This window comes from Branchiostoma belcheri, unplaced genomic scaffold, assembly GCF_001625305.1.
Source record: "Branchiostoma belcheri isolate BF01 breed outbred unplaced genomic scaffold, Haploidv18h27 scaffold173, whole genome shotgun sequence".
NCBI classification, from domain to species: Eukaryota; Metazoa; Chordata; class Leptocardii; order Amphioxiformes; family Branchiostomatidae; genus Branchiostoma; species Branchiostoma belcheri.
The window spans coordinates 398,770-422,917 of NW_017803191.1; the positions used below are offsets into that span (position 1 = coordinate 398,770).

The window sequence follows — 24,148 nt, forward strand, 5'->3', positions numbered from 1 at the left end:
ATTGAACCATAACGATTTTCATTTCATCATTTACACATAGAAGTGTATTCAATTGAATCAGAATGAGCCGCCTCAGAAAACCCACCAGTTTTTAATTTTTTATATTTTTATTTATTCATATTAGGACCAGGTGGGTAGTCTTGTTTGAAGGTTACGTAGTTCTCCTTGTATTTTCTTTCCTTCTACAGCATTTGTTTTGTTCTGAAAAATGTGCATTTTATACAGTGTCACCGAAAGGCACACTTAAATGAGTCCCATATAACTCTCATCGGTTTTTAGACTGGTTTCCGTGAGATCCCACAAGAATACAAGTAACAAATAACAATAATGATAATAACACAAATCAAATTACAGGTAACAGGTGGGCAAATCAAAGATAAATCATGAATTAGCATACAGATGATAATTGGTCATGTCAAAAGAATATATACAGTAGCTCACAACAGCATAAATAGTAAATGACATAAATAGTAAATAATTACATAACATAATAAATTAGAAACCAAGAAAACAGAACGAAAATCATTAGAATCAATCGGAAGTGATTAGTCATTATTTATCCTGATGAACGTCACAGTGGTCGTTGAAAATTTAATCTCTGTGTTCCCGTTATGATGGAGTAAAGTTCAACATTTTACTATGATTACTACCAACACAGATGGACTTTCATAACAAAAATCATTGTCCGAACCAGCCAGTCTACTCCGCACGAACGACATGACTTCCAGAAGGACGTCATTTGCAGTGCGGACTGTGTGGGCGGTATATCATTTGTAAATCTTCCCGCCCTTCATTAAAAACCTCTATCATTCGGAAATACCAGTGAGACCCAGCCGTCCATAATCACATCCACATCTTCAAATGCCGAACCCCCTCAGGGCACCAGATGAGAAATTCACGTTGATCAAACGACAATGTCGGCCCAGACCCTCGCTAATTCACCAGCCGCATTTGATTTACGTTTGGCTATGATAGTGACTGGGAACCAATCCCACATTAGAAGTGGTGTAATAGTCAAATAAATTGAAATGCTTCGGTCGATGAGAACAGAAGATGTGCTCAAAACCTTCCACTTGTTCCGGAACATTCCAGCCTTGTGGATTCATACATCTACATCGCCGTCAATCATCTATATTCTTCCAGATCTACGTTTTTGTTTTATTGTTTATGGAAACATTTATGAGGAATAGCTGTTATAATCACATCGAAGCACAAAGTAAGGATGACAAATTGTAATGGTCACACGACAAGTAGATTGCATTAAGCTGGTAAACGTTGCACCATAATCCCATTTACGGATGTTGGAATGACCTTCGTGAGATGCCGCATGATAAATTCGCCTGGTAATAAGCCACACGACAGTGTTCCCGTAGATAGACGCAGATATAAGAGACAAATCTGTTGTATATATGATTCCTTTACGACATTTCGTTATCAAGGAATTACGCTTTGTATATATGCTCTTGCACGGGGCATGAATACGAATAGTTACGCCTGGCATTTACTAGGAAGTCCCGATATGCTGCCTGTTATCCAAGCCATGGCTGATGCCCCAAATAGCCTCAATTACTGTTCCCAGATAAGTACCTCTAACAGCCTGTAGGATGTTTGTAGCGTATCGCGGAGAGGAGAACGACCAGTAATCGTCTCCCCGTGCAGCCACGCAACAGCGCACAATTCCCAGCCAATCACCGCTGCTGCCGTAAATGAGGAACAGTTCAAATAAAAGCAACAGTATACCTGCTGGAGTGGTGCAGGATTGTTACAGGCCTCTATAGGGAATACTCCCATCAGTCTGATTCAAGTTCACCATTCGTAGCGCTACGCAGCAGCTCAACCATTACTTGGAAATACAGTGAAGTAAAATTTGCATTGTATGTACGCTTTGTGTGCTGAGATAAGCTATGGTGCACTAAAAAAATCATACTCAACTATGTGTAGTATCACAATTTTCGAACAGGTTTTCCAAAATACACTTGTACTGTGAAACGTTCAAAATTAAGAATACATAAGGGTTGCTAGAGATTCCCTGCTTAATAAACGTCAGCTGATCAAAATGGATCAACGTCAAACGTACCTATAATGTCATTCATTATAAGTTAATCTTATGCACGAAATTCCTCAGAACAGGTGTGCCATTGGAAAGATGCACCCACAAATTCAGCACCAAGGAAAGACCCCACACGTAAGCTACTGCAGCCATGCTGATACACTTAGAACTCAGCATAGAAAGTGACGGATTGCCGATATGACATTAAGTCTGGCAAGTATTGAAAACTATGAGTATCCACTCAAACATCATTATTCATGTTCACTGTGCCGTAATTACAACTGATGGCATTCGGGCGAAGAAGTCCGATACCTGTGGAATACCATTAGGTGGTGCTGGAAAATCTTTACCCAGAACTTATTCTTTATTCTTTACTCATCAGCACACTTGTACACAGTTATGTCTATATTTGGGCATTACAAATAATCCCTGTTTACAACAGCTTTGTCTCCGTCTCGAATGGTCAAATTAATAAACATAACTTATATATCTATTATCTATATCCAGATATATCTATTCTAGACGAACATCCACCATCTTGGCGTAACGCAGTCTTCCGGTCGATGTATTGTCTGATATTGATGTGAGCTAGCAGTGATATGTGAGGGATGGTTTACAACAGAATTACCCCATGTAATCTGTACGTATACACACCAAAGCAGGAGGGTATCGTTACATGCTGAAACGCATTTGATATGACCTATTAGAACTCGTAACGACCTATGGAAGACATATCATATTAATGGCGTGGAAATGTATAGCCCTTCTTCCATATAATATACTTCTTCCTCACCCCGTCCATGGTAACTGTAACGTTCTTACACATGAAACAAGGAAGCTCGACATTCATGACAAATGCCTACTAGTATCTGATCAATATCATGTTACTCAACTTTGACCAAGTCAAGAGAGCTCAATGATTTTAAGGCGAGAAGAAGGAGCGCTCCCCGTGCTAGGTCACGATTATGTGCCAACACTACATTCTACTGCATATATTCAAATCAAATCCTTATCTAAGCGCGTCAATTTTCCGTTCTACTTGCGGCTCCCCTTCTTAAGTTGCTGTGTCATGAAGCAAAAAGGACGATGGCGAGTAATGTCTGAATATGTGATTTCTGAAAGAGCAGCCTTGCATATATAGAAAGGGACGATGTGGATTCCAGATGAACTGGAGCTGATAACACTGCCGGGAAGGTCGCGACCTGTTCCAGTGCATGAACCACGTACAAGAATCAGATCCGTATCATGTCTTTCTGAATGCCAAAATATATAAAATTTAGAAATTAAATCAAATATGATGGGGCCACGTTTCATATATTTAGCTCCGTAGAGCACCTCTTTGTAAGGATTCTAAGAATTCCAATTAGTTTGTTATATAAAATCGTTCATAGCTCAGTGCCGTTTGATGATAATATTTGACAGAAGAGTGCGTTTGAGGCAGAACCCCCCTTTCCGTAGCTCAGTGACTGTCAGACGACACCTCCCCGCTATACCGGCGGAGAAGAGGCGCCCGCCCTCGGGGATGTCGGGCCAACCCTCTCGCGATGAACAGTTGTTGGGAAGACGTGGTGTGCATGGGAACTGTCTCTGCATACACAATGCTGTGAGATTGCCGTCGACTCTCTCGCATGTGTTTCGCCCCTAACAGGTTTAGGATTCCGTAAAGCACCTATAATTGAGAATACGAAGTGGATGATTGCTGATATGATATGACATTTAGTATATGTTGTATAAAAAGCTAAGAGTACCATCATTAATATTCATATCCCTGTATTATGATTATAATTGATAGCATTCAGAGAGAAGGTTCGATACATGAAGAATTTCTTGATGCTAGAAAATCTTTACCCATTATATACGCGAGCGGCTTTTCAAGTTATGCTATTACGGGAAAGGCACTTGAAAAGATGGGGAGCGAAACATTTTTCGTATGTTCACCACTATTGTCTTCTAGCTCTTTGCATATCGTGTCTACCGTATTTCTTGGACCAACACTTGAATACATTTAAGTTGAAACATCATACAGACATCATGGCGACAGAGTTACCAGAACTGCACCAGGAGCCATTCTGCAGGGCAGGCAGAGAAATAATGGGGAGTCATTTCGATTGACCTGCCACAGGAGAAAATAGTCTCCAGAATGATATATTTCATGCTATGTTGGCACGCCTGGCAGTATATATTTACGTCATGAGATTCATTTTCCATTTTTTGTTTTTGAAACGTGTTTTGAAATCGTGATTTCAGAAACATTGGACAGAGATCAATGATGAGGCATATGGTGTGGGTATGGAATGTGGCAACGTGCCAAAGGCATAGCATTTGCCAATGTTTCTTCTTTCACCCTTTGTTTTTCCAACATTTTCAGCAAGAAATTCCCCAGAATTATTGCTCGACGGTGGTATACTATGGCTTTAGATTATGAATCTAGGATATGGATTTCTGTTAAGTTAGTTAGAATGACAACTTTGCTGGTCTTATACAAAACAGATGAAGATGATACTATACAGAAAAGTCGGTTGCGTCACTATGGCCCAACCCTAACAAAGACCCTGGGCCTCATCTTTATCCTAATTCTTTATATCCAATCCCTAGGCCTTAACCCAGAACTACCTTTATACAGTTTTTCTCATACAACAGATTTTGTACAGTATTGGGTCCCTGTACTATGCTATGAAAAGCTGATATTTGGTATTCATGTACAAGGCAAGTGCATCAACAAGTGTCCGACCGTTCTATTTTACATGGGTGGCATGTTTTTGGTAAGTCCTCCACAATTTGAGTTTGAACGGTGTCCCGAACTAAGGTCATCTGTAGGTATGTTTATGGCCGAGGCTTCAAGCAGCGCTACTTAAGGTGAGAATTCGAAAGATGCTCTCATCGGGTGTGAGTCCACTATTAAAAATATTGCACATATTTTTCTGGACATGAAAATAGTTTTTGATGATGTCAATAAAATGGTTTTCCTTGTATCTAATGTGAAAAGATTCATTAGGACTTTGAATAATGTAAACTTTATATTTTTTTATATATTTTGTCTGACCCTCACCTCTTCCCTCATGACCTCAATGAAAAGCAGCCTGCAGCCCGATTTGAGCTTCCCATGAATAACAAATTGTTGAAATTAAAAAATAGTCTTAGTGGCGGCTTATTTCATCTTTTCAAACCACCCAATCGTAAATATGTTCACGTCATGTACCCATCACCAGTTGCCACCGCGGTGCCTATTCCCTAACCCCAGATGACATCGTGGTTCAGCCGACCTTCCAATCTCCACCACGGCGGAGTCTGTTCGCAGGTGCCGGTCTCCCCGCTCCAACCTACTCATCAGAGCAGGCGAACATCAAAATCTGCTTCTCTGAACATCAAAGGACAAGTCAGGAGCAAGAATCCATCAGGGGGCTTGGCTCATCTGTGTATACATGAGTCGCTACAAGCAGCAGATTTATTTGCGCCATCAAACCTTGATTCCTTTCCGAGAAAGTACTGAGGGTAAGCTTTGGAGATAAAACGTTTTCTGGATGGAAACTAATGGGGGACCTGTCGGACAGCGCGCGGGAGTCTGTGGAGTGGAAGGGAGAGGCGTCGGGCTGTCGTCACGGCAGGATCAAACCCGTGTTCTGTTTGAGGGGAACATCGTTTCTATCACTGTAGTTTACAGTGGCTCATAACATCAGGCTACCCTGGCTTAATTCTATGGATGACATCCTCTGAACACCCCCAAACTAGTGCGCGCGCGGGCGAATAAAAAAGTCCAGGCTCCAAAAATGCTGCTAAGCCACAGGAATACAAAGCTGGTATTGTGATTTTCCGGCAGTACATAGCGACTTTTACGACAAGCAGGCACATATTGGCACATGAAACACACACAACTCAGTTGTCAACTGGAAACGACATACTCGGAGAGTGAACGTTGTACATTGTGTTTCCAGATGTTTTTCATTACTTAACACAAACAAAGGGACAATGCGACGTTCCACTCAAGTAAAACTTATATCATAACACCACATACACACATAACAACAATTTCCCCCTTTTGCATTACCCAATATTGTTATTGCCTAGTAACTAATTACTATATGTGTATGTAATGAGAAACAAATGGATTGTTTTGCTTTGTATCTATTTGACACATACGTCAGGCAAATAGAGCTAGAAGCGCTTAGTGCCTTGGATGTATGTTTGTAGTAAGATTTTCAAATTGTCTTCATAATGTACGGCCGGTTTCCAGATTTGGAGCTTGTGATCATGTTAGATCATGTTAGTATTTCTAGATCTACCCATCGAGCGGTTAAATTCCAGTGAAAAATGGTAATAATATTCCGTACAACATTCGTGAAAGAAAGGATACAAAACCCGCCGACGTGTGTGATGTATCGAAGCACCGGGGTTTTTGAATGTTACAGAATGGGATTTGTTAGCTGCGGTAACCTCGGTTGACAATCGCGCACCCTTTTGTTCGGCGTACAGGCGAACCCTTCCCTCACCGCATCTATCTCACGTGGAGCTAACACAGCCGCTAACACTGCCGCCGACGGTAGAGTTATTAGCGCATTCATACACACTGAATGGCGCCATTGCTCCTATCAAGACAGTCCCATCTACGCGAACACATCAGAGTATTATTCAGGGAAATCCATTCTACATGTACATCCCTAGTCTACACGTACATATCTGAGTAGTACTCAACCCCATCTACACGTACATATCTGAGTAGTACTCAACCCCATCTACACGTACATATCTGAGTAGTACTCAACCCCATCTACACGTACATATCTGAGTAATACTCAACCCCATCTACACGTACATATCTGAGTAATACTCAACCCCATCTACACGTACATATCTGAGTAGTACTCAACCCCATCTACACGTACATATCTGAGCAATACTCAGGTCACCCCATCTACACCTAAATATGAGTCATAACCCAAACTGCACGTACATATCTAAGTATTACTCAGCCAATCCCATTCTACACGTACATATCTGAGTATCATTCAGACAACCCCATTCTACACGTATATATCTGAGGATCACTAAAAACATTCTACACGTACGTACGTATGTAGATATTTGAGTAACACTCAACCTCATCTACACGTACATATCTGAGTAACACTCAGAGAACCCCATCTACACGTACATATCTGAGTAACACTCAGACAACTCTATCTACACGTACATGTACATATCTGAGTAATACTCAACCCCATCTTCACGTACATATCCCAGTAATACTCAGCAAGTACGTATAGATGGGATTGTCGTCGCACATTTCATTTGTGTAACATTTTCAAGAGCCCATATAAGTTACGAGAATATGTCATAACCGCATGTCTGGGAGACTGAGCTTGTTCTTTTCTCTATAGTTCCAACAGAAATAGCTCGCAACAACTAGTACTGTACTATCTAGGGACACCTGGCCGGAACTGATTACATGTAAAAGCTTCTACGGCACGGTGTTCCCGGGATGTTATCTGTGCCGACGCAGTTGAAGAAGAAACAAGGCAATCAGAGATAGCAGACCTCACCTGAGGAGGTTATTAAGGCTGTTCTAGCCTGTTTGCTTCACCCCCTCCGCGCAACATTTTCGCCAGAGAAGTACAAACAGACCCGCAGATACACCAAAACAGTTCTTCATTCCCTGGTAGAGGGGGGAGTAATAATTGACATAATACTGGCCCTGTCTTCCCCGGCCACTGTCGATTGGATAACACTCACTACACTATTGAGCTAATGCAACAACGTGCAGATATCCCATATCGCTTTAAAGGCCATTTCAATCTACTTGATCAAATTGACCGATGAAAGAAACTAATGAAAACATGTAGTAATCAATGTGTCCGGCGATGTCACAATTATGGTAGTTACCTGGGGGCCTTCATTGATGTACAAGCAGGATTTAACAAGGCACAAAATAAAGAGAGGCACAAATAAAGAGAGGCCTACTGGGGAAAATGAGTTAAAGAAAATTCTGCTGTGGTTAAATAATCAAGGTAACACAAGGAATGCATTTGAAGCTATCTATAGATATGATATAGATATACATATACATATACGACATCCCTCTGTTCGCGACAGAAATATCTAAATGTCCAGGAAGTCCTGAGGTAGTGCTGTAAGTATCTTCAAAACTTTACAAGGTTTAGAACATGTATATTGATGATATTCCAGTCGCTGTTACGTAGAGAACTTCTCGGTACCTCTCTGTGTTCATATTAAGTGAAATATAGGAAAAGGTGATATATCCCGACTAGCCTCGTAACCCCTGCTTCTCCTATTGGGTCAGTTAGTCCTCACTACTTGTGAGGATGTTTCTGACTCAGAGAAGAGTTGCTGTTACAGTTCTATACATCTAGCTATATGCCTAGAAGTGGCCAATGGCCTTGCATTGAGCGACACCGTTAAAAAAATATGGAGCACGTATGACGAACCAATTTCATTCAGCTAGGCTGGTCTACCCCTGCTGCAGTATGACTAGCTCGGTTGGTCTACCCCTGCTGCAGTATGACTAGCTAGGTTGGTCTACCCCTGCTGCAGTATGACTAGCTCGGTTGGTCTACCCCTGCTGCAGTATGACTAGCTAGGCTGGTCTACCCCTGCTGCAGTATAACTAGCTCGGCTGGTCTACCCCTGCTGCAGTATGACTAGCTAGGCTGGTCTACCCCTGCTGCAGTATGACTAGCTCGGCTGGTCTACCCCTGCTGCAGTATGGCTAGCTCGGTTGGTCTACCCCTGCTGCAGTATGACTAGCTCGGCTGGTCTACCCCTGCTGCAGTATGACTAGCCAGGCTGGTCTACCCCTGCTGCAGTATAACTAGCTCGGCTGGTCTACCCCTGATGACTAGCTGGGCCGGGCTAACCCTGCTGTAGTATGATAGCCAGGCTGGTCTACCCCTGCTGAAGACTTGCTGACATCTCCGTGGTGCTGAAATGATAGTAGTTCTTTCAGCAGAGCCCTCCAGTGGGCATATCAACGGTGTACTGTTTCTATTACGTGATGTTCTGACTCAGTACCATAATCTGTCGTCTATAACTTACCAGGGTTACGGAACTACCGACCCCAGAACCATTGTAACACACCATGTCATCGCTGCCCCGGTAAGCGTGCCCCGGTGAGTTGGATCGTACTAATAACATCAGATACGCAGTGGGGATAATTTGTCCAGTTTAACAGAATACGGCATTACGTTACCAAGTCAGAAACGTTTATAAAGCTTTACTCTCTGTGTTTCTTACAGTCTTATCGGAAATTTAGATTGCGTATTAGCTGTGTACGCCCGTAAGATATCATCATTACGTGACTAAAGTTGCATGTACAAATTCATATTTGCCGAGCAAGTTGTCGGTTTAACCGCCCAGCATGGCGGACACTATTTGCGTCATAGTCGCGTGAATTTAATCACAGTATTGGAAGGTCTATACTTACAACTTTTTAGTCTATGTCTCAAATAAAAACGTTGCAGACGGAAGGATTCATGACCTAACCATTACATCAATCGCCAAGAGTTCCCCTCTTCCTGAGTAAATACGAAATGGTTTAAAATGACATTTTCGTTCAAATTATAGAGGCATGGCCATCTATAAGAGGCACATTCATTCATCTCATCGTTATTTCTCAAAACCAATACACATTTCATTGAATAATGTAATCCGCATCACACCTAATATTTTCTCCGTGCGTCTGCTCGCACTGTTATGAAGTTGCAACTGAAGCATTTGTCATGAGATCACTGGAGTTAGATACTATCAGTAAATCCACTCTTTTCACTTAACGCTATAGATTATTGATCAAAGACAAACTGATATAACGCATCTCTGCATCCGTATCTCTGCAGATTTAAGAAGAATCTCAGGAAGGAGGCCACATACAAAAAGACAGGATCTCAAATGAGCTGAATTTTTGCATCGTGAAACAAAAGGGGGCCGGAGAAAAAACCTTTTACCTCGGACTAAATGGATCCATGACGGTTAGTCGATGGGAGTGTACGGATCGATGCCTATGCTAAAAACCAACACCTCTTCTGCATTCCGTTCTTGTCTTGCCCTAAAATGTCACGTACACTATATCGCCAGGCATCCCCGGCTTCTGAAATTCAAATAAGAAACCTTTTGTGCCCACGCGTTTACGAGTAAATGTCACGGCACAGGATGAAAAGAAACTGATCGAAAGTCCCGTGGAGCATATGTACATAAAAATTTTACAGCTTGTTCTTAATACAGGGGGCTGTGCGACGAAAATTGCTAGATTGCTCTTAGTAATTTGCTTAACTGAATTATAGACCGTTATGGAATATTTAACAAAGCTGGTTGATGAATAGTCTCCTTTATCTGGTAGGTCGAGAAGTGGCGACGACAAACGTGTAATGAGAAGATTAGCGAAAGGGTTTACAACGGAAAAAGAGTTATTTTCTGACTTACACATCTTGGTTGGTAGATCACAAGAAACCGATTTTAATATAAAGAAGATGGCGCATTATTTTTGCTGCCATCATTCTTGCAGGTGCATTTCCTAGCGCTTGTCATCGGTCAACAAATTACGGCCACATTCTATTGAATGTCCTGCAATTTATAAATAATGAAGACGTGGAAATCGCCGCGGAAGGAGAGGAGACAACGGGGCCACATTTCGCAAACAGGGGGTCAACACCCACTTCGATTTTCTGACTTCTCGGACGGCTCTCTGTCTGAATTTGTGGCCAATCTGCCAGGTGGATTGAGGATTATGACCACTCGATAAAGTGCGCGGACGCGAGCGTGCACGGAAGAATGAGCATTAGCTCATCAGAGCCGGGCTCGTACGTACCCGGACCGGCCACTGCAGAAGGGATACGGGAATAAGCATCGCTTGAATCCCAATGCAATTTTACTAGCGCCCCGGGCCTGAGCGTGCAGATAATTGTATCATCGCTGGCAGCTGAAAAAAAAGAAGCCTACCCCGTGGTAAAGTGATATCTCTAATTTAAAAAGTTATACTTTACCCAGGATTATTACCTTAGGGAACACGTCGATAGCGTAATAGCCTTTTTGATGCCGGGAGCTCATTTTAGTGCTTTTAGAACGTTGAGTATAAAATCTCTTAGAATATCGATGTAAGAAGTCTATTGCAGAAGAATGGGTGCCCTCCAGAAGCACAGGGGGTGTGGAACACGGTGTGAAATTGTTTAAAAGGTATACATAAGGTAATGTTCCACTACGTTGAAATGTGTTGTGTTTTTTTTATAGAAACTTCTTCTTTTTCCTTCATTATTCAGTGCTTAGAAAATCATCACATCATTTGCACACCTGCTCAGATAAATCAATTAAGCGGAACGGCAACTGGATTTACCTGTAGGAGATAAAGTGGTCCATATATTCCCGCCAAGTTAAATTAGCGCGCTTTAGCTGATGTGTGCAAGGTGCTGTCAAGTACTGGGTGCTGTTAGGAGTACACACAGGTCTTTTTGTATGTTTCGTTCAAATAAGAGAAATCTAATCAAGACTGGATTGACGCATTCACCTCGATTCACGCCTCTTCTCCACTGAAAACATGTACTAAGTACGGTATTATGGAGCTCTGCCAATGCTCGGGAGAATATCATGAGTGGGTGAATTCTTCTTCGTGGTCATCAAGAATAAAAAAAGACGACTTAGTCTGATGTACCGTCTGCGAAGTTACGGTTGAGAGGACTAGCGTGTTTCCCTTTCCCCCTGCGCGGCGGATTACACTTGCCGTGTAGGTACAGCATCTTGGATGTTTGGCTGGGAGTCGGCATTTCTGGCTCAGTGAAGCAGGCAGCTTCTGTATGCAAGTCCTGTCTTCCCTAAGAATCATTCTCTCCGCAGTCTTAGGGGCCTCGCATTGGGGCTTTTCCGCACTCGAGTCGTGTGGTACATGCAGGGCCAGAATTTGAGAGATAATAGCGCCGCTGTGACGGAAACAGACGATAAAGCCTCCCCGTTTTTTCGGCACCGCGGCTGAATAAAAGGTCAACAACAGTATCTCACCCATGTCGCCCATCCGTGTTACGGCATGTACGCAATATGGCTTTGGACAAAATAGGATGCTTCTTTGAGTGATTGACAAAACGTGAACGTTGAGCCACCTGGCCTACTTCCCAAATCGACTTGGCATGCACGTCCTCTGACGTATTTGCACATTCACAGGCTTGTCTTTGCAGGTTTAGCCGAATGTAAATGCTTGTACATGTGCGGAAGGTGACTTGTGTGTGTGTTGGGGGGGGGGTAATCGTAGCTGGTTCTACATGTCCATAATTGGAAACCAGTAAAGATCAATTGAGATTGATGTTACAGCAGGATCGCCCAAATGAAAGGGAGTTATTACGTTAAACAACTTTGTCCTGAAAAAGGCCAATATTAAAACTGGTTGGCCACCAATCAAAACATTACGTAATATCGCTATGGTAAAAGTTGAAGATGCACAACTCTGGTTGCCACTTTGAAGTACTAGGTGCTTACTAAATCTTCTAAGGAATTCCTTATTCCTAGCTGTATTGCTTAGAGCGGGGCACGCCTCTTAGTATCTTGATAAGCAATCTATGTACTGATGTATCCTGCCATGCATGAACGTTATCGTTAGTGATACCAAGACAAATGTTCTAGTATAGAACACTGTGAGGTTTTTCTCCATAGCTAACTGCTAGGGGTTTTACTGGCTCAATAATCCAGAATATAAAGATATACTATGTATATCTCTGCAGATATACTGTGTATACCTTTGCCTTGACGATTCTCGGTTCATTACAATAGCCTGGTCCAATGATAGCAATTAGAGTTGCCTCTATATACCAAAGTACTTTTCTTTTACTATGGCAGGGGGTTCTCCCTACTCTCATATCTTCTATTAGAACGCACAAACTTTTCACAACCAACCTGTCATCAAGAGATTGGACAATCAAACCTGATCTAGATGTCTAGCAGTTCGGGACTCCTCGGCTTTGTCCGGTCAAACTGTCGTACCTCCAACAGCTGCATATAACCATGGGTACGAGATCATCCCAGTAGGGTGGCCTCGGGAGACTTGGCTATATCCGGGTTATTTTGGCAGTACAGACGATTGAAGTTTGACACGATTACTGTCACAGGTAGGGTGATCAAGATCACTCCGCTGAGAGAACAAATTCCCGCCATAACTTTTCCCAGCCACGTGACCGGCAGCATGTCTCCATATCCTAGCGTTGTCATGGTAACTAAAATGAACCAGAATCCTTCGGGGATGCTTTTGAAGTCTGTCACGGGTGCCTTCATGAGTTTCTCCGCGTAGAACATGAACGTCGAGAACATGACCACGGCGAGCATGAAGGACAAGAGGAGGAAGCCTAGCTCGTCTACGCAACTTTTTATAGTCTGAGCCAAAATCCGTAGTCCCTGTGACGGTCTGCTTATTTTGAAGACCCGAAAAACGCGCAAGATTCTTAGTGTGACAAAGAGCGAGTCAAAGCCACCGTGCTCTGTTTTGGAAGACATTAAAAACAACCCGATGTAGTAGGGTAAGATTGCCACCAAGTCTACCAGTCCCATTGGACTCCTGACGAATCGGACCCTGTCTGGAGTCGAGTACAGTCTCGTCACGTACTCCACTGTAAACATCACCACGCACACTGTGTCGATGGTAAAGAAAACCTTCGGGTACCTATCTGCACAATGGAGGATCTTTGTGGTCCCAGGCAGGGCCCCACATTGAATCGTTTCTGCAATGTTGGCCAGAACTGACACTGCTATAAAGAATCCTGTGGTATAGTAACACAGGGGGGCCAAGGGGTGGCCCGACTCGTTCGAACCGTCTAGAATGCTCCACATCTTCTGCCGCAAGGTCGTGGCTTTCGTGGGCACGTTAAGTACGGGCAACAGAAGCTCCTGTAGCTGTTCATGTCTTTGCTTCTTGTGCTCACTGTAGTCTTCGTAGCAGCATTCACTGATGGAAAATTCAGAGAGACCGAAGAACTTCAGTTCGGCGTCGTATGCATCTATGCACTCGCACTTAGGGTAGTGTAGCTGACCCGTTCGGTAATAATTCAAAATATACCTGAAAATCTCAGGGTCCCTGTTAAAGTGGTATTCCTTGGTGTCGTCGTCGAAGTAAGCCTCTTTCTCCGTGCTTCCCAGAAAAGTGTCCGGTAATTTGTCCAGCGTGCTCTTCCATGTCTCGAAGCGGCGACCGCTCACGTTAAAGACAAGTCGGACATCTCCAAGTAACCTGGGTTTTATCCTCGGTGGGGGAGCGATGCTCCGCTGAGGACTGGGCTGGGTCTTCTCCCCTAGGTCCGAGCCAAACTTGCTGAATTTCCGAAGGAAAGCGCTCAAGCTGGGACTTCTCTGTTCCGGTTCGTCCGGGCTGGGCTTGGAGCTCAGCTTGGCGAGAAGGAAGGCACGACGAGGGTTGTTTTCTCGTGTTAGCGAGATGGGTCTAGGAGAGGCAAGAGCATCAGCCATGCTGTTACCGTCGCCATTATCCCCACGTCCTACGTCAGCTCGGAGGGGGGGCGCCAGGGATGTGGCCAGCGCATCCAATGTCACCACATCGCGCACAGCCCGGGCGGAAGCACAGCTTAAACAATGTAACTATTTCACTTCTGATCAATGCAACATAATTAGGTCAAGACCTCCAACGATTTTCCCTCCAGTGTGCTGGAGTCTGCAGCGTCTTGAAGGAAGCGGCGCAGCTCCAATATCAGGCTCCAGCTACCCGCTGGTTCCTCAGCCGTAATTAATGTCCGCTATATCGGCAATATTGACTCTTGCACCCCAACTTACCAACAGCCAGCTTACTTGGTAAACAGGAGTGTCACAGCCCGGCAAGGCTTATCGAAGATCCTGCCTCCATCCCTGTCTGCCGTGCGGCCTGCTACATGGGTGCGCCGGCTCCCAACCACTTTCCTCGTCATTACAAATTGTAATGACTCCTGTGCAGATCGGTCATATTGACTTTTTTGCCCTGTCGCTTTCCACAGGCGCCAGCAGCCGCGTCTGCCCAGAAAAATCCATCTGACAAAATATTTTATAACGTTCAGCTGAATATTGCATTTCCCGTATCTGACGCTGCTTTCTGTATATTATCATATACTCTTCTTTGGTAGGTCAACAAATCATGTTCGCGTCGTGAGGAAACTAAATTACTTTGTATTGTGTTCTGTGAAGTTGCTATTAACGCAATCTTTGTTATTAACGCAATCTTTTTACGGCATGAGATATATGTCGAGATAGAATTGTGCATATTTAATCCACTCCACTTCAAAAGACTGTATGGTATTGTTTATGTCTCTCTCTCTCCACACACAAACACACACACACACACACATACATACGCACGCACACACACACACACTATATATATACACATACATACATACATACATACAGACACACATGCTCGCATGCACGCACACACACACTACATACAAACATACACGAACACACACACACACACATACACACACACACATACACACATTCACCGGCGAAAAGACTGGTGAACACACAAACTCTAGCGAACACACTATAGCGCAAACACACATACGCACACAAACATGCACACCTACTTGAAGACTTAGTGGAAGATAAAACGCATTAAAAAATTCCCTTTCTGACGCAAGAATGGATGGTCCCATTTTAACGAGTCGTCAGCTGGTAAACAGCCGCATTTAGAACATGTCGGATTACGGGGATCTCCGCCATTTCCTACAAATTACGGAGAGAGATGCGGATGTCAGCACAGTCTAACTGTTGCCGGGGGAACAGTGACAATTAGATGTTCTAAAGTTGACGTCAACAAGAGCTACTGTGTTCACCAATAACACTCGGGACCATACGTTAACAACCGTTAGGGGGGCTGGCAATGCCATGCTCGTACAGAGCCTTACACATGTACTGAGACAAGTGACAGCAGAACGCATCTGTAATATTTCACCTAGAGCGGCGTAGCAAAGGGACAGAAATAAGCCCAGAGTTTAACAACACTGCCCTTTCCTAGTCCTACTGTTTGCCCCGCTATGATAGAGAAAGAAACAACATAAGCTGACAGCACCGAGCAGCCATCGCGTCTGGACGGTAATGTCACTGAGTAATTCAACTATGCGCCAGGGAACATTTCTGTGGTCATATCAGCAGTCAGCGTCGGGGTTGAAATATTTATGTGCATTTCAACAGTTCGGACGCCTTGCCTGCCGAGGAATAGCTCTCCGTCACTATATATTCCAGGCATGTCCAACGAAAACGAATGACTTGCGATTCAACTCGCCACACGAGGGGGAGTTGTTTTCAATTCACGTACTGGTATGCAGAGACGGATAAGGACGCTGGCATTCGTTTAAAGAATGTCTCCCGTTAAACTCGGAGGCCCTGTGGTAAAAGGACGCCTTAGTCTAAAGTGCGCAACACAAGCTTATCGGCGCTAACAATGATTGCGCGTCGTGCTCGAACATGGACAGTTGTTGAATAATGCAGCACATTCCGGGGAAGCTGTTTAGCGTTGGTTAGGAGGGCGGGAGATGCCGTGCGGTAATGATTCCAGGCAACACGTGATGGAGGGTTACGGGTACAGGGTTTCTAAGTTAATGGAACGTAGCACAGGAATAACGACATGTCAATCACGTGTACGCAGAGGGCATTTTTAAAGGGGCTGCACTACAACACTCTACGCACCTGTTTGGGGCAAGGAGCTTTAAAACACATCAAAGGCTCATTGCTTAGCCTTTGGGGCTATTGGCAAATTATCTATGTCTCCCACCGCTACTGTTAAATTATTTAAATTCAGTCCTTTTTTTTCCGGTTATTCTACTACCGAACACAAAGAAACGCTGGTAGAAGCAGTACCTCATTTGTAGAGGCATATCTATGAGAAAAGCTTCGCGTGTTTCAGTGCAACAGACAACAATTCTACTTCAGCACCAAGGACAGAGTATGGAAACTCTTAATATATATATGGGACGCGAATTCCCACTCTACGCTTTTACATTCGCCCGCATCTGTGTGATTTGAAGTGAACTATCTTCAATCACAACACAGAAAAGCTTCTATCCATCAAACGTGTTGCAGATATGTTTGGATCCGTTGTATGGGTGTTTGCGGTCACGTGACTATGACGTATTATCTGCCATGTTGGACGGTTAAACTGGGAAGTCTACGGGTGAACTTAAATTTGCATATGTAATTACAATCACGCAATTATTTTTATGTAAGAACGTGCAAGTTTAAACAGGGCTGGATTTACCTGGTTCAACTAACCTCCCGTTACATCATCATTTGCTGGCAATGGAGCCACCTTGCTAGTGATGAAACTCTAATGGCGCCTAGTTAATATTCACAGCGACCAAGTCATCTTCAACTGCTTCTGGGTTCCTTTGATCCAGCCGCCTCTTCATTCCGAGCTAAAGCTTACATGAGGATTAACTGGCTGTTCGTGTTATGTTGTAAAATCATGGAAAGTTATATTCCTAAGTAAGATGTAAACAACGGAGAGTGAATCCTGCACATTCTGTACGGAAATATTAGATTAGTAGTTAAAAGGTGGAATTAGCAAGTCACTTGAAACGCAATCTGTAGGTACATGTATTATTGAGCACACACTCATAAATCCTTTATTTCATGTATGAATATGTTCTGTACTAATAAACAATATCCCCTTTCCTTAACCTATTTTTCTTGTGACAGGGGTCATCATGTGAAAATTAACAAACCAAACTTCAAGAGACTGTGGGTCAGACTCAGTACTGGACCTACTTAGTGGTTGTACACGTGAAGCATAAGACAAACTGGGAAGAGTTTTTTAAGGACACTTTTGAGGTTCTGTGCTTGAGGAGAACCACACCATACTTTGATAAGTAGGAGTCTGTCATATTGTCAGTGTATCAAAATGATCAATCAATGAGTTACACCTTGAATGGATTGTGCAATACAAATAAAATGCCTGAAGAATTCAAAATCAGTGCCACATGAAAATTCTGGCTAATATTTTATAATGTAATATTGTTATTCAACTATGTTATTAATTGATGTTTTAATGCATGTATTTAAGCAAGAGGACTCCAGGAAGAGTAGAGGGTGTATTGTCAGTACTAATGGAGATTCCTGCATAAACAACTGGCAGAGCTCTTTATCCAGACTCTACTGCTTGTTGTGAGCATTCACAATCTTACACTTTGTACAAAATGCATGCCTAATACACTCTGATGTCCTTAACCTTTATAAAGCATTCCTAGTTAGGTAACTGTGCCAGTGCATAATTAGCTACCTGTCTTGAAGGCTGACCCTGCGTGGGTTGAGGTCACACAGTGATGCTGCATGTCCCTGCCCTCTGACCATCTGTCAATCATCATCAACAACCCAGCGGCCTATTGGATATTTGGTTAAGCAGCCCATTGAGGTGGCAGACAGAGTATATCGGTAATAGGGATTTCTATAATGAAGGGCCCCAACCCGATTAACTGTGGCATGCATACCTCCATTAACTTTTACAATGGACAAATCCCGGTGCATATGGCATCAGTGATCAGTATAGATGAACCCTCTTGAGGGTTTATAGTGGCCTCCTTTGTACCCAGAGTAGTTTCCCTTTAACTATGTACAGTATTCTGATTATGTACAATGATTGTGTACCCGGTTATGATGTTCTGCCTGGATAACTGTCGGTCTCCTCAAGCAGTTAGAAAACTTAACTACCCGGTAGGCATTGTTGGAAAATAAACTCAGTGGGGTCTGCAACAGAGGGTATACCTGTAGGTTTATAGAGGGATCAAGTCATGGACCAAAGAGTGGTCTTCTTGTCTTGTTTGTAATGTTTCATTTTACAATGAAAAATTACATTTTACAGCAAATGTGCCCTTGGGAAAAGCATGTGTACTATGTTATAAGCATACATCAATTTCCACACTCCAGAAGAGCCACACACGGAGCATGTTAAAGAACCCAACACACTTATTAAAAATAATAAGAGTAGGGCTTCTTCCCAATATGAGTGGATCAAACCTATCAATTTGGTCTTATACAGCTTGTACTTGACGTTCAAAACAGGTGTGTTGTGGACACATGGACAAACATCTATATGTAAGGAGCCTTACAGTAACTACTTGACAGGTACTCTGGAGTTGTACACTTTGGTCCCATCTGGTAGTGTTGAAGCTCGGGCAAATTTAGTCAGAAGGGATCCGACCGTCTGTTTTTGCTCACACAGATCCCTGTGTGGAAAACAAAGTAAAGAATGGGATAAAAGATTATGGACTGCACCAAGGATAAGTGTGATCAATACTGGTCATTGAAAACTGGAAGTAATTCTTTCTGATGTATCTTTAACAACTTTAAAAAAATGTCTTGACAAAATACATGTACTTCAATGTATCTCAATTGCAGTGTTGGCAAGGAGAATGAGTAGAAAGCTACCAAATGGAACAGACAGCCAAGAAAAAAAGAGTTGCCAACCTTATGTATGGGGAGATGTCTTCTAAAGTCCACTTCTCTCGAGTGCGGAACAACCTGTTGAACCTAGAAGAGCAACAGTGAGTAATGTACAGGGGGTGTTAGAAAATCTGTATGCTTGTTTGTATAATTTTAACATCATTTAGAAATACTATACATGTATCACAAAATTCACAAACCTGTTGGAAGAAGCCAATATATCTTGCTACTGTGAACATAAGGTGAATTACACTTTACAGTATCATAAGATCTATAGACTCTTGTTCTTTTTGATAGGAAAATCTGTTTTATATGATGGAGGAAAGACAGTAACATGAAATACACAGCCCAACAGTTACCTGTCTGAAGCATCCTCTGGCAAGTCTGTCACTGGGAAGTGGGAGATCACCTGTGGATGGCTCTTCTTGTCAATCAGCGCTACTCCCTGTGGAGAAAGGTTCTATCTGTCAATAACAATAAAAAGTGACAAGCAAATAAAAATAACGAGCTAACAGCAAGCAATAGTTATCACCATCATAGCACAAGACATATCTATTCACTGAAAAAGAAATACTGGGTCAATGTGTAATCTTGTGTACCCAGAATTATAGCTGTGTACAAATGTACCTAATTTTTGTTGATATTTGTGTAGGGTTTTGTACATAACATTGTACATAGAATGCTGCATACTCTTCAAACTAAGTGTCAGAAAAATGATGATACCTTTGAAGTATTGAAGGTAACTATTGAATTTTAGATTTAAGAGAGGCAGTAAGGTTTTTCTGATGTTCTACTTTATTTCATGTTGTGCATGCAACTTTTTGTGTACCTAAATCTTTGCTTTAGGTGTACCAGTGCACCTATTCCCAAATACAAATGCATGGATGTCACACCCTGATGTACTATGCCTATATAGCATTCTGTCCACCTACCTCTAACTGTTGGAGGTTGGTTGTCATGCCGACAGGAACACTCTCCTTCCATGTCTGTAGGAACTCGGCCAGGTTGAACTTCCCCACCCCCTTCAGCAGGTACTCCGCAAAGTAACCACACACCCTGTCCTCACTCAGCACGTGGACCTGCTCTGCACCTGGGTTTGTTTGTTTGTTTGTTTTCTTGTTCAACAGCAAGTCTTTTAACTTTAACTCCTGCATATGAAAATTTCCTTAGGAGTGAAACTTGGGCCCCCACCCCCACAGATCTCCAGCAATTATGCCACAACTACAGACTATTATTAGAAGATCTCTGGTGTCAAACTCCAGGATGAGCTACCCTTAACTGTACTACATGTACATGGGTTGTTTGCTTATTTTATTTCATCACATAAACATATCACCTACTGGCGTTTTTCAATGTGCTCTGGGGGAACCCCAAACATAAATTATCCACATCAAATAGATCATCAAAAATGAGCTAACAAAAGGTTCATGCTTATCATAAGTCGATACGAGACTAAAGTTACTTACTCGATACAAAAACAAAGCGGCCTAAAGTTGTTTGCTAAACTTGGTGTAAAGAACATCACCACAAACATAACAATCTACAGTCTCATTTCATTGCATCGAAAAATGAAGTGCTCAAGGATATATTATTCTGTTTAGACTCACCTCCATGAAATTCCATCATTTTCCTGTCTCCATAGCAGTCCAGACAGTGCTCAAGTAGAACTCTGTGTGGGAAGATATTATTACTATTAGCAGAAATTCAGATCTTACAATATAGAAACAAGATGCATGTTTCTACTCTGCTACTAGAGAACAATTTTTGCAACAGACTATGGAAGAAACAACAACAATGGTCTAAAAATTTAAAATGCGTTTTTGGATAGGAGACATGATAACAGTACATGTACGTGAAGAATATTGGTCCATCTAAAAGACCATCCCATACTATCAGGTTCCATACCTTGGATAAACGTTGTCTTCCATCCCAAGCAGCTTGTCTGTAGGGATCTGGTCGTAGGGCCAGGACTGACAGTCCACCGTGTCTATGATATACTGCAGCACGTTTCCCATGTAGTCAAAGTCAACTAGTCTCCAGTAACCTGGGGTTTATCAATGTGGAATTAGGGTGATGTTGAAATGTCAATTTTCAATCAACATGTTGATTTTGAAAGGAAATGTGACATCATGATGGAAATGTTCTAAAATGCGTTAATAAGAAACCCAACATCAAAATAAGATTTGTCCCTAACTGGTACCATTAAGGTTGAAGAACTCATCTTGATGAAGAAAAACTTACCATCGATGTGAACAGCCTGCAGTTTCCTTAGTTCTTCCAACAACTCTTTCTCACTAGCCTGGATGAGACTGTGGAGGTCTGTAGTGGTGTACTGATGGGAGGGAGGGCAAAATGGTATCATGTGAACATTATGTCATGTTGGGGCACAGATTTAATAAAATGTGAGCATCTACATTGTCTTTATATTGTGTTATGCAGTCAACTTAATATTGAGTCTTCTAGTTTAGTGAGAAGTAGAAGATTCCTGACCTTTCTTCCTGTGTGCTTTTCGTCTGATTCATACTCTGGTCCTGTGAAGACATTTTCTTGCAGCAGCGTCTGTAACTTCTTTAACTTGGGCCTGCACTTCTTCAGCTCCAGGTACACGTGTGAGATGCAGTAGACCTGGTACAGAACAGATACAGGAGTGAAATCTGCCCTAGAGCAGCAGAGACACATGGTATTTATCTACAAGTGTAGCTTTCCTTCCTAGTGTGAATGGGTCAAACCTATCAGTCTTAACTTCCACAGCTTGTTTTAGTTAAAACTATCTGTACAAAACTGGTGTGTTATGCCTTAAGGGGGCACTCCTCAGTCTCAATTTGATTCTACATACAATCAAGTCTAGCGACTGTCTCCTTCAGGAAGTAATTCTGAACGAAAAACACTGTGTATGGGAATGAAAGATACACAAGAACAACAGAATTTCACTTTCGGTAACCTCTCAAAAGTTAGTAAATTTTAGTGGGGGAAAACATTTTCCGATAAAAAATTATGCAAAAAATTGGCCATTTTCAGATTTCAACCTGAACCCTCGGAACCCTTTTGTCACGTTGTTACAGTGCACTACCACGGACCCCTATCACAAAAGAATTAGTGTGTGCACCATTGAGGCTGTTACCAGTTGTTGAGTAATAAAATTTAAACTTACCTCCTTATGTAGTAGACAGCCGTCCCCACCCACAAGTTGTTCCGGTGCCCTGCAGTCAGGCAGTAACAACAGACTGTTGGTGGTCTGTGTAGACTTCAGTTCAAACGTGCTGTCCTCTGTACACACCACCGCCATGTCAGACTTGTCCCCTCGCACCATCAGACTGAAGAAAAAGAACCAGAATTATTCTGGTGAGCTAACTTTCTTTTGTGCAAGTTGTAAAGAATAAAAAGTCTCAAATTCATATGTTAAATGGGCTCCATGTAGGACTTAGAATGAAGTAAATTTTCTGGTCACTCACTTGTAGCAATACTATACAAAAAAAGTGACAAGAACAAGGTCTATCAAACCTGATAAAATTGGTCATAATACAATGTTTATATGATGATATTCAAGCATTTAACAGCGATATTGTGATGTTATTCCACCGTATAAATTATTAACGTTATATACATATACATAACATGAAAGATCTTTCAAAATGTTGCAAATGCACTGTTTACAGGCTAGGGTTTATTTTGGGTGTCATAAAAACTGAGGTACAAATAGAAGTGATATGTGAATTATAAAAAAACCCTAAGAAACTGGCCGAGCTTTCTGACGAGGCTTTAAGTCTACCACTCCAGTCTCACCTGTTGCCAGCCTCCAGATGCTTGACCATGCTGCTGTCCAGCTCCAGGAGTCTGACCTCGTGGTCAGCCATGTCCGGACTCAGGTACAGGGACTGGACACTGCTGTTCAGGTCAGTCAGGTCCAGTTTGGCCTGCTCCGCTAAGGACAGGGTCTCCTGTAGGGTTCTATATGGGGAAAAACAGAGGAGTTGACCAAGGGAAGTTAATCATGTCTGTTTCAATGCATGCAAATATTTGCCGATTGTTACATTCCAACGTTGACAGTTAGATATGAATAATTATGTGCGACCAGTTCATAGTCCCCTCCTTGTTAGTTTCCTCCTGTCAATCAAAACGTAGTATTGTAACATATTTCGGGGGTCTCCCCAGAAATTTTTGGGGAAAGGTATCTGTATCTCCCTGTATCTGTACCTGTAACGTTATCTGTATAGCCGGTAAAGCCGCCCTTCAGCGTAACACACAAGCTCATCGAATTTTCATGAAAATACCTTAAGATCAGTAATAAAAAACCCTAAATTGGAACATTTTGGGAGAGGGAGTGCACCCTTACTTCATTCTGGGGAAACTGTGTAGCCCCCCCTCCCCCCTTGCCAAATCACCCAAATCCCTAAACTCCAACACACATTGGACACTTGGACGTATGTGTAATAAGTCCATCATATCTATAGGTCGTGGTTACACGAAAGATCGTGACTGAACTGCGCAAATGTAGGCAAACACCGTTCAACGTTTAGCCCAAATCACGCGAACTACCTCACCTCGATTTTCCCGCCATGTTACTGGTGACCTCTGACCCTAAGAAACTTACCTCCCGAAAGTAAATCATAAGTATGTGTGACAATAGGGAACAAATACGTTTTATTATTTTTCTGTACAAAAATAAATGTTGATTAGCAGGCCGGTGACGTAAAAATTGGAAGA

At 42.5% G+C, this 24,148-nt stretch overlaps 2 protein-coding genes across 2 annotated transcripts; both read right to left on the bottom strand.

Moving 5' to 3' along the window:
• Window positions 1-12,938: 12,938 nt before the first annotated feature.
• On the bottom strand, window positions 12,939-14,488 carry LOC109466985 (potassium voltage-gated channel protein Shal-like). The gene has a single exon (XM_019764872.1). It carries the CDS (start codon window positions 14,486-14,488, stop codon window positions 13,049-13,051), a length of 1,440 nt encoding a protein of 479 aa, XP_019620431.1. The 3' UTR covers window positions 12,939-13,048.
• A 3,678-nt stretch (window positions 14,489-18,166) lies between these two features.
• Window positions 18,167-24,015, bottom strand: LOC109467015 (sister chromatid cohesion protein DCC1-like). Its single transcript, XM_019764907.1, has 11 exons — window positions 23,986-24,015; window positions 23,228-23,392; window positions 22,596-22,758; window positions 21,935-22,069; window positions 21,686-21,776; window positions 21,350-21,488; window positions 21,052-21,113; window positions 20,377-20,534; window positions 19,804-19,889; window positions 19,469-19,531; window positions 18,167-19,227 (listed from the first exon to the last, which is right to left on the bottom strand). Exons 1-11 carry the CDS (start codon window positions 24,000-24,002, stop codon window positions 19,116-19,118), a joined length of 1,191 nt encoding a protein of 396 aa, XP_019620466.1. The 5' UTR covers window positions 24,003-24,015; the 3' UTR covers window positions 18,167-19,115.
• Window positions 24,016-24,148: the final 133 nt, after the last annotated feature.

What these genes read in the sequence shown, in the direction of transcription:
- LOC109467015 (XM_019764907.1), bottom strand. An exon ending in CCAACCTCCAACAGTTAGAG is followed by an intron (nt 19,890 to 20,376) that starts GTAGGTGGACAG and finishes CTTTCTCCACAG; the next exon opens with GGAGTAGCGCTGATTGACAA. An exon ending in GACATCTCCCCATACATAAG is followed by an intron (nt 19,228 to 19,468) that starts GTTGGCAACTCT and finishes TTTTCCACACAG; the next exon opens with GGATCTGTGTGAGCAAAAAC.
- LOC109466985 (XM_019764872.1), bottom strand. Translation starts at nt 14,488, where the DNA reads ATGGCTGATGCTCTTGCCTCTCCTAGACCCATCTCGCTAACACGAGAA.